Genomic DNA, 10,342 nt, shown 5'->3' on the forward strand with positions numbered 1-10,342 from the left:
GTTGCAATCCAACTAGTATTGTATGGTGTTCCTTGGATGCACCTTTTTGTCCGGTCCTATAGACAACATATGCAAGCTAACGGGTGGCTGAGGCAGAACATATTTGGGCCGTGTTTTGTCGGTTGTGGTATCGTTTATCTTTTCATTTGCGGTCTTCGAACAAACAAGACGATTCTGGCAGCCTCTTTCTACTACATCCCCAATCATCATCTGATTGATCTTCACTCAGTCACGTCCCCAAAGGCTAAAGTTTGATTTGGGACTGAATCTTGTTCAATAACTCCCAATGATATTTGAATCTTAAGTCACATTTGTCTTACAAGAATTCAAGAATATTTGAATCTCCCGACCTATTTTCAGAAAATGTGCATTAAAATAACTCCAATGATTCATTCATCATTTTTAAGTTACTTCCCATGGCTTCTTTTTTTTTTGGTATAAAGTTTGACCGAAGAGCAATAAAGGGGAAAACAGAATATCATGATATTATCACTAACAAGTAACAACTATTCCTGGAATTTATTAGGTTATTCCACTCAATTTTGAGGACACCAGGGGTATTCTGGTAAGTTAATATTAGAACTAGGGTTTCTGATTGTCCCCCTTATAGCATATCCCATATGAAACTACGGCTACTATAATAATGCGGCATCTTTCTTTTCGTATTATGTATATATACCTACCTAGTTTTCAAAAAAGCGATTACAAGTTCTCTGTTTCTAATACCCTGTTTCTGCTCTGTTTCTCCCCCTGCCATAAACCCTCCAATTCCATCCTTCTGTTCAAGTTCTTTAAACCAAACACTTGTCTAGCATTATTTACCTCTAAAAAAAAATTGCGGCTCTTGATCAAAAGTTGTTAAGCATCAACTTTGATCATCCCCATCATTGTGAAGCAGCAAGTTGGTGATTATCTCCTGCTCCTTTACCAAGTTTCGGTCCATCAGAAACATGAATATTTTACAGCAGAGTGAATTCAAGGAAACAAACAAAAGATGCGTGGATTGCAGCACAACAAGAACACCTCTTTGGAGAGGTGGTCCAGCTGGCCCTAGGGTAAAGTTGTTCTATATTAACATCTGTTAAGAAATGGCTTAAAATTGGTAGTGGATTGTTGTTGTTGGTAGTGGGTTGTTGGTGGTAGTGGATTAGTGGATGGTTGTTGGTGTCCATTTTCAACCACAAATCTTTGCCAAAGTTTTGGACAATTATGTCCTTGAACTCTCTTATAAATAGAGAGGTTCATTAGCCATATTAATCATCCCAAACCAAGAGAGAGCAAAGCTTGTTCTTTGAAAGCTAGGATTTTAGCTTTCGGGTTTTCTATAGGGGTTGAGAGTTGTGAGGTTCTCGGGTTGTGTCTTGAGTGTAAAACACTTGTAATCTTCATCTTGTTATAGTGAAATTTCTTTTCGCCTCTGCCCGTGGACGTAGGCATTAAAGCCGAACCACGTAAATCCTTGTGTTCACTTTATTTTTCGTTCCGGTCAATTTACTTGTAGTCATATCGGAGTTCTCGAATCGATCCTTTCAGCAACAAATTGGTATCAGAGCGTAGTTGAAGGAGTGATAATATTTTCTGAATTGCCCTGTGACTGCAGCTTTGTCTGATCTTTCACATCAGGAAGAAAATATTATCATTCATTCAAAGGTTCCAAATTATGGCTACAAGTGTTTCATCGACTAAGTATGATGTCGAGAAATTTACCGGGAAAAATAGTTTCAGTTTATGGCGCATCAAGATGCGGGCAGTGCTGGTTCAACAAGGATTGCTAAAAGCATTGTCTGGTAAAGATAAATTACCAAGCACGCTTTCGGAAGAGCAAAAGGATGACATGCTAGAAAGAGCACATAGTGCTATTCTGCTATGTCTAGGAGATGAAGTGCTACGAGAAGTAGCGGATGATAAAACCGCGTCCGGTTTGTGGCTCCGGTTAGAGAGCAAGTACATGACGAAGTCATTGACGAACCGGCTCTACCTCAAGCAAAGACTCTATGCCCTGAAGATGGAGGAAGGTACACCTGTTTCCCAGCACCTGGATAAATTCAATTCCATTATCATGGATTTGAATAATATCGATAACAAAATCGATGATGAGGACCAATCAATAATTGTTTTGTGTTCTTTGCCTCCCTCGTATGAGAATTTTGTTGATACAATGATGTACGGTCGTGATGACCTGACTCTAGAGGAGGTGAAAAATGCCTTAAGTTCCAGTGAGTTGAGGAAGAAAATCACTGGTAAGGTGGTCGAAAACAATGAAGGCGAAGGCTTGGTTGCTCGAGGAAGATCCAAGGCAAAGGGTGGAAGTTCAAGTAAAAGCCATCCTAGATCGCAGTCCAAGAAGAGAATACAGTGCTACTACTGTAAGAAGTACGGGCACATGAAGGTAGATTGTCCGAAAAGGAAGGAGAAATCAGAATCACAGGAGCAACAAAATGATCGTGCGAATGTAGCTGATGCAGATTCTTCAAGTGATGCCGAGATCGTTCTTGCAGTATCCGACTCTTACGCTGGTGGGAGATGGATTCTTGATACGGGAGCTACATTTCATATAAGTACTTCGAAAGATGCATTCTCAACATACGAGAAGCATTCTGGTTCAGTACTAATGGGAAATGACCACGCATGTCAAGTCATGGGGATTGGCACAGTTCGTATAAAGATGTTTGACGGTATTGTTAGAACTCTAACTGATGTTCGGCACATTCCAGAAATGAAGAAAAATTTGATCTCTTTGAGTACGTTGGACAAGAAAGGCTTTCGGTACTCTGCTGAAGGTGGAGTTCTCAAGGTATTCTCGGGTGCTTTGACTGTGATACGTGGTAATTTGGAGCGGGGCCTTTACTTCCTCGATGGTTCCTCGGTTACAGGTGTTGCGGGAGTGTCATCATCAGATGATCTAGATTCTGACACCACGAAGTTATGGCATATGCGGCTCGGGCATATGAGCGAGAGAGGCTTATCGGTGCTAAGCAAACGAGGATTATTGTCTGGGCAGTGTACAGGAAAGTTGAATTTCTGTGAGCACTGCGTCTTCGGTAAGCAGACTCGGGTAAAGTTCAGCACTGGGATTCACAAGACAAAAGGCACAGTGGATTACTTCCATTCTGACCTTTGGGGGCCTTCTCCGACAATTTCTAAAGGTGGTTACAGATATCTGCTTACCTTTATCGATGATTACTCGAGAAAGGTTTGGGTGTATTTTCTGAAGAGCAAGTATGAGGTTCTCATCAACTTCAAGCAATTTAAAGCTTTGATCGAAAATCAAACAGGAAAGAAGATCAAGCGATTCCGGACGGATAATGGCTTGGAGTTTTGCTCAGGTGAATTCAATGAGTTCTGCAAAATGAAGGAATAGTGAGACACCGCACTGTTCGTCGAACACCACAACAAAATGGAGTTGCAGAACGCATGAATAGAACTCTCTTGGAGCGAGCTCGTTGCATGCGATCAAATGCTGGGCTCGGTGAAGAATTTTGGGCTGAAGCTGTTAATACTGCTTGTTATTTGGTTAACAGATCTCCGTCAACAGCTATTGAGCTGAAGACTCCTGAGGAAGTATGGTCTGGTTCTCCTGCTGATTACTCTGGTTTAAGAGTGTTTGGCTGCCCTGCGTATGCTCATGTAAATGAGGGAAAACTCAAACCGAGGGCGAAGAAATGCATATTTCTTGGATACGGCCAAGGGGTGAAAGGATACAGGTTGTGGTGTCCTGATCCGGTTTCGTCCAAGTTCATCATCAGCAGAGATGTGACTTTTGATGAGTCATCCATGCTTCGATCCACCACAAATTCCCGGGAAAAGGAGGAGTCAGATAGAATGGGAGATCACGGTGTTGAGAAGCAGGTGGAGTGTCAGGTGGACGCTCCAATTCCTACGGAAGGTACTTCAGTCCAGGATGATCAAGTTGAGGTGCAAGATTCCGATGAAGATGAGTCACCTCAAGAAAAACCATATAGCATTGCCACTGGAAGAACGAAGAGACAAATCAAACCAAATCCGCGTTACGCTAATCTGGTGTCTTTCGCGCTCAGTGTGGCGGAGTCCATTGGTATAGAACCTTCCAGTTATAATGAGGCTGTCACGTGTGATGAGTCGGCACAGTGGGCAATTGCTATGAGTGAGGAGATAGAATCTCTTCACAAGAACCATACTTGGGAGTTAGTTAAGCCGCCAAGTAACCAGAAGATAGTTGGTTGCAAATGGGTCTTCAAGAAAAAGGAAGGCATCCTAGGGGTTGAAGCAACTAGATTCAAGGCACGATTGGTTGCTAAAGGCTTCACTCAGAAAGAGGGGATTGACTACAATGAAGTTTTCTCCCCAGTCGTAAAGCATTCTTCCATTCGTGTATTACTTGCCATGGTGGCCAAGTCTGATCTAGAACTTGAGCAGCTTGACGTAAAAACGGCGTTCTTGCATGGTGAGCTCGAGGAAACAATCTACATGCGTCAACCAGAGGGTTTTACAGTTCCTGGTAAAGAAGACCATGTCTGTCTATTAAAGAAGTCTTTATATGGATTGAAACAATCCCCAAGGCAGTGGTACAAGCGGTTTGATAGCTTCATGATTCAGCATGGTTACACAAGATGTGACTATGATGCTTGTGTCTATCATCGGAAGCTCTCAGATGGTTCGCACATTTATTTGTTGCTGTATGTTGATGACATGTTAATTGCTTCCAAAAACATGTCGGAAATCAACAAGTTAAAGTCGCAGTTGAGTGGTGAGTTCGAGATGAAGGATCTGGGTGCTGCCAAGAAAATTTTGGGCATGGATATTCACAGAGATCGCAAGGCGGGCAAGCTTCGTGTGTCGCAGAAGAACTACATTGAAAAGGTTCTTCAACGCTTCGGCATGGATAAAGCGAAAACTGTGAGTACTCCGTTGGCACCACATTTCAAACTCTCTGCAGAGTTGTCACCACAATCTGATGAAGAAAAGCAGCAAATGTCTCACATTCCATACTCGAGTGCAGTTGGAAGCGTGATGTATGCAATGGTTTGCACTCGTCCAGACATTTCACATGCAGTTAGTGTGGTCAGCAGATACATGAGTTGTCCTGGCAAGGAACACTGGCAGGCCGTGAAATGGATTCTCAGGTACTTGAGAGGTTCTGCAGATTTATGCTTGGTATATGATCAGAGTGACTGCACTAGCAGTGTCACGGGCTATGTGGACTCTGATTATGCTGGAGATCTGGACAAAAGAAGATCTCTGACGGGTTATGTTTTCACTTATTCTGGAGGAGCCATTAGTTGGAAAGCTGTGTTACAGTCTACCGTAGCCTTATCTACGACTGAGGCGGAATATATGGCGTTAGCAGAAGCAGTGAAAGAAGCATTGTGGATGAAAGGTCTAGTAAGCAGTTTGGGTTTACAACAGGATTTCACTGTTGTATTTTGCGATAGCCAGAGTGCCATACATCTGACTAAAAATCAGATGTTTCATGAACGGACCAAACACATTGATGTCAGATATCATTTTGTTCGGGAACATGTTACGCAAGGTGACATTGTTATCAGCAAGGTTGCTACCGAGAAGAATCCTGCAGATATGTTAACTAAGGTGATCCCTGCATATAAGTTCAAGCATTGCTTGGACTTGATAGGTATTCGGGATTGATTAGCGCCAGAGAGGCGTTTGGAAGAGGTGATCCAGTTCGAGGAATTCACTATGATGTTCAGCTTGGTAAATTTCAAGCCAAGGTGGAGATTTGTTAAGAAATGGCTTAAAATTGGTAGTGGATTGTTGTTGTTGGTAGTGGGTTGTTGGTGGTAGTGGATTAGTGGATGGTTGTTGGTGTCCATTTTCAACCACAAATCTTTGCCAAAGTTTTGGACAATTATGTCCTTGAACTCTCTTATAAATAGAGAGGTTCATTAGCCATATTAATCATCCCAAACCAAGAGAGAGCAAAGCTTGTTCTTTGAAAGCTAGGATTTTAGCTTTCGGGTTTTCTATAGGGGTTGAGAGTTGTGAGGTTCTCGGGTTGTGTCTTGAGTGTAAAACACTTGTAATCTTCATCTTGTTATAGTGAAATTTCTTTTCGCCTCTGCCCGTGGACGTAGGCATTAAAGCCGAACCACGTAAATCCTTGTGTTCACTTTATTTTTCGTTCCGGTCAATTTACTTGTAGTCATATCGGAGTTCTCGAATCGATCCTTTCCGCAACAACATCCTTTCATGATCTTTTTAGTAGCAGTTATGTGTAGTGTTTCAACTGTGTCTGATTTTTGGGTTTTTGTTTGCTTAATTTTGCTGTAAAGTCTCTTTGCAATGCATGTGGGATCAGATACAGAAAGAAAAACAGGGCTCTCCTTGGATTGAACAGAGAGAGTAGAAGCGAAAAGAGTAAAAGGGGAATTGAAGTGAGGCGAAGCGGCATTAAGTTAAAGAGCTTTGGAAGAGAGGTGGGAGTGCAGCATATGGTGGGAAATCGGGAATTGAAGAGCAAACTGAGAGAGGAAGAAGAAGCTGCTTTTCTTTTGATGGCTCTATCTTGCGGCTATGTCTATGCTTAGTTAGGAACAGTTGAAGCTCTGAAGAGAGTATTAAAATCATAGTGTTGTATTTTCTTTTCAAAAGAGAAAACAAGAAAACCCCATTGTCACCATCTCGTAGATATAATCAATAGCTTGTGAGAAAACAAGTTTTGTTCAGATTTATGTTGAAATTATTCATAATTCATTCACAACGAGTATACCGGGATACATCAAAGAGAGTTCAGTCATAATATAAAATTGCAAAATATAGCATTCGTGGTGTTAACGAAGTCAAATAACAATCTAAACACATCTAATTCCGATCGTAACAATGAAGCGGTGGTAAGAGGGCCACGATAGTAGAGGTAGACTCCAGACTGGGCTAGATTAATGAAGATCACCGAGAACCCAAAAAGGTTGAGCTTTTTCTTGATAAATTGATCTCAAAGTTAATTCCAACCAAATGGAGGTACCAGAAAAGGCCACAAGCCATTACAAATGGATGCCACCTCCTCAACACTCTAAAACGCGTGTCCCCAACAAGTCTCTCCTCGGTCAATACCTTGTACATTGTTTATTGATCCATATTGAAGTGTCTCCGATCGAACAAAACCAGATTAAGAAGAAAGAATGGTGCAATCTGGACTAGCACAAAAGAAAAAAAGAAGAAGCAAGAACTAAGGGGAATAGGCATAGCTGCTAAAGAAACACCTGCTGACCCGACAACTCATTCAAAGTTTATGGATGGCGAGGCGAGATGGATATAGGAATGTCAATGGTACTCCAGAATTGATGTTTCAAATACGTCGTATAACAGTTATGTAATCGTTTTAAATAAGAGTTGAGTTGAGTTTAAACATAATATTAATCTATTTTATAGTTGTTCAAGTTTAACTCATCTTGCTTCATATTTATAAATGATTAACTTATCATCCACATAATTTTTAAAATTTTTTAATAAACTATTTATACTATTTATATTATTTTTAATTTAATATTTTTATATTTTTCATCTATTGAAATTTTTATATAACTATCTTATAATTTTTTAATATTTACATTATAATATTATTTATATTAGTGTAATTTTAATTTCTATATGCTAAATATTTAGATGATTAAAATTCATGTGAATACTTACTAAATTTCTGTGAAATTTAACGTGTTGCTTTTAACATGTAGTGTGCAGAAAATGATCGTGTGAAAAATATTTATGAGTGGCTTACTGAATCATATCTCATAAATAAGGTAAGATGGTAAAATGTAAATTTCAATTTATGGACAATAATATTAAGTAAATAGTGAAATGCGTTGAGAAAGTGATGTCTTAAAGATTGAGCATGAATCAGTTGCATGATGTTTGAATGGTGTCTTTGAAGTAGTCAAGGATTAAGAAAGAAAATTAAGGGGTGTATTAATCTTGAATTGCGACACCCTTTGTCTATGTTATCATTTTGATTCGAGTAAAACATGTTACACAAAGCAGAGCATTAAATTCAATACTTATAACTATAATTTTTCTATGCTTTTCTCATTTAAATCATGGACTCTGGGAGAAACAAATGGACAGTAAGCCATCAATTTTCTTTGTAACAACATCACGATCCATAAGCACGAAATTCTCCTCCTTAGACGTTACCTTCCTCGAAGATCCCGCTTTGAAGGAAACTCTTTGTTCCTCCACTCCCTCTATCATCCCATCATCCAAGTCAGGTGGTTCGTCATTCCGTCTCTTTTCTTCACCTTACCAACTTCGGAGGCAAAGAAGTCATAACTCACAACATTATTATATTTTAACAATTATTTAAATTTATTAATAAATGGCGACAATATTACTTATTCTTAATGATAATAACACTATTTCAACTTCCGCACTGGTTAGGCGAATTCAAAAGCTACTACAACATAGAGAGTTTTGGATGGTTAAACGCATTCCAAGAAAGACTAATTGTACTGTTGACAGGATTGCTAAATTGGTCTTTGCCGATATGGTGGGAGTCAACGTGTTGAATGGTGATTTTGATATTGTAAGGCTAGCTTGAGTATTTTAATTTTTGTTTTACCAAAAAATAAATAATAATAACACTAAATTTTAAATCTCGAGTGAATTGAGAAATGGTTAGGTTATGATGATGAAATTATATATATATAATGAAAATAAAAATCGCTTTCTCTTCTCATTTCTGCTAAAGATACATCAGCACATTATTCTAAATATTTTATTTAAAAAAGAAGAGAGGCAAGTTGTTAAGGATCTAACCTAAAATTGATATATCATGTTCTTGCCAACAATATATATCAATTATTTTAGTATTTAAAAGTGAGAAGTTAAATTTATTGCATAAATTTCAAATATGTATCGATGAGTGAGACAATTTGGTTTTGTTATATATATATATATACTACTTTTTTATCTAGTACAATTTATGTATGGATTAATTTTTTTATAAATATTATATTGTGAAAATAATATAGTCTAAAATCCATTGATTAGTTGAATTAATGGTTTTCTTTATTATTTCAAGCGTTTCAACAGTTTTTCATTAAATTTAAGTTGCTTATTATATAATGTCATGTACGTTTCATTGTTTAATCATTCTCTCATCCAATTCATTCTTCAAATTCTTAGTATATGATTTTATTGTCAAAAATTAGAGAATAGATTATATTAAAGCAAATAATAGAAAATAGAATTAAAAATATAAAGTAAAAATAAGAATAATTTTAAAATAGGAAAATAAGGTTTTTTTTTTTAAACTCATAGTAAATTGATTTATAATTTTTTGTTGGGTTTCAACTTTCATTATCTCTGCATAAATTTATTTATAGGACGTTATATATGCATAAAATGAAACGAAGAAAGGTAGATTTTTTTGTGTGTGAATGACACATCATTACAAATAATTATTTAGAGATACAACCAAACCCCATGGAGGCATTTCAAAAAATTGTGTACCACCGTTATTAGTAATAGACATCTTAGCTAGACTATTGGCTTCTTTATTATAAACATGCTGAATCGACCATTGTAACAATTTAGCCAATTGAAGATTAATTCTTCTATCCAAGATGGAGTTCGACACCTTAGTAGCACTCCCTTGGATAATTTGTAATGCCTCAAGACTGTCCGAGAATATAAATATTCTGTCAAATCCCTGTTAATAGCAATCATCAAGCCTTACGAAATGTCTCATAATTTAGCATCTAAAACGGAATAAATGCCCACAAATCAGTTAAACTTAAGAATCCAACTGGATATATGTCATGAAGAATTCCCCTGATCGAGGCAATATCAAAGTCCTCTTTTACGGCTCTGTCAGAGTATAATTGAATCCAAACTGAAACTGAAACTTGCCTATTGGAGACATTTCCCTTACATGCAGAGGTATACTAATGTTCAACCCAATTGTAGGAGATTTTAATCAAATCCTCAATACTCCATGTAATACCTTAAAAAAACAAAAGAATTTCGGTTTTTCCAAATACACCAAGCTACCGTACCAAAGAAGAATTGCCATTCCACCCCCTCCAATTGTAAATTAAGATAGTTCTGAATATTAGCAGTTATCTAATCATGCAAATCTCCTGAATAAAAAAGGAATATTTATGATTGGCCGCTGAAACAATCCGTTTCCATGTGTCTTTAGCAGCAGGACAATCCCGAATAGCGTGGAGAATGTCTTCCAATTCATCGCCACAGAATGACCATAATTATTTTTTAATTATTGTGATTTTATTTCCTGTAATTTTCACCTTAATCTTTGTAATTAATATTAAATAATTTTCTATTACCTTTTGAATTCAGATATATTTTCTTTAATATATTTTTGGCCCGCCTCCTAGGCCCGGGCCCGGCC

The 10,342-nt window shown here is 37.9% G+C and overlaps 1 protein-coding gene across 1 annotated transcript; it reads left to right on the top strand.

Annotated features, from left to right (window-relative positions):
* The first annotated feature begins 536 nt into the window (after positions 1-536).
* Positions 537-6,662, top strand: LOC121223741 (GATA transcription factor 16). Its single transcript, XM_041106023.1, has 2 exons — positions 537-1,055; positions 6,270-6,662. Exons 1-2 carry the CDS (start codon positions 951-953, stop codon positions 6,522-6,524), a joined length of 360 nt encoding a protein of 119 aa, XP_040961957.1. The 5' UTR covers positions 537-950; the 3' UTR covers positions 6,525-6,662.
* The last annotated feature ends 3,680 nt before the right edge of the window (positions 6,663-10,342 follow it).

The sequence above is a fragment of the Gossypium hirsutum genome, chromosome D11 (genome assembly GCF_007990345.1).
Source record: "Gossypium hirsutum isolate 1008001.06 chromosome D11, Gossypium_hirsutum_v2.1, whole genome shotgun sequence".
Classification (NCBI taxonomy): Eukaryota; Viridiplantae; Streptophyta; class Magnoliopsida; order Malvales; family Malvaceae; genus Gossypium; species Gossypium hirsutum.

Excerpts from the sequence above, each read along its gene's own strand:
- LOC121223741 (XM_041106023.1), top strand. The coding sequence starts at position 951 with ATGAATATTTTACAGCAGAGTGAATTCAAGGAAACAAACAAAAGATGC. Across the intron at positions 1,056-6,269 it reads GTGGTCCAGCTGGCCCTAGG|TCTCTTTGCAATGCATGTGG; the intron begins GTAAAGTTGTTC and ends TTTGCTGTAAAG.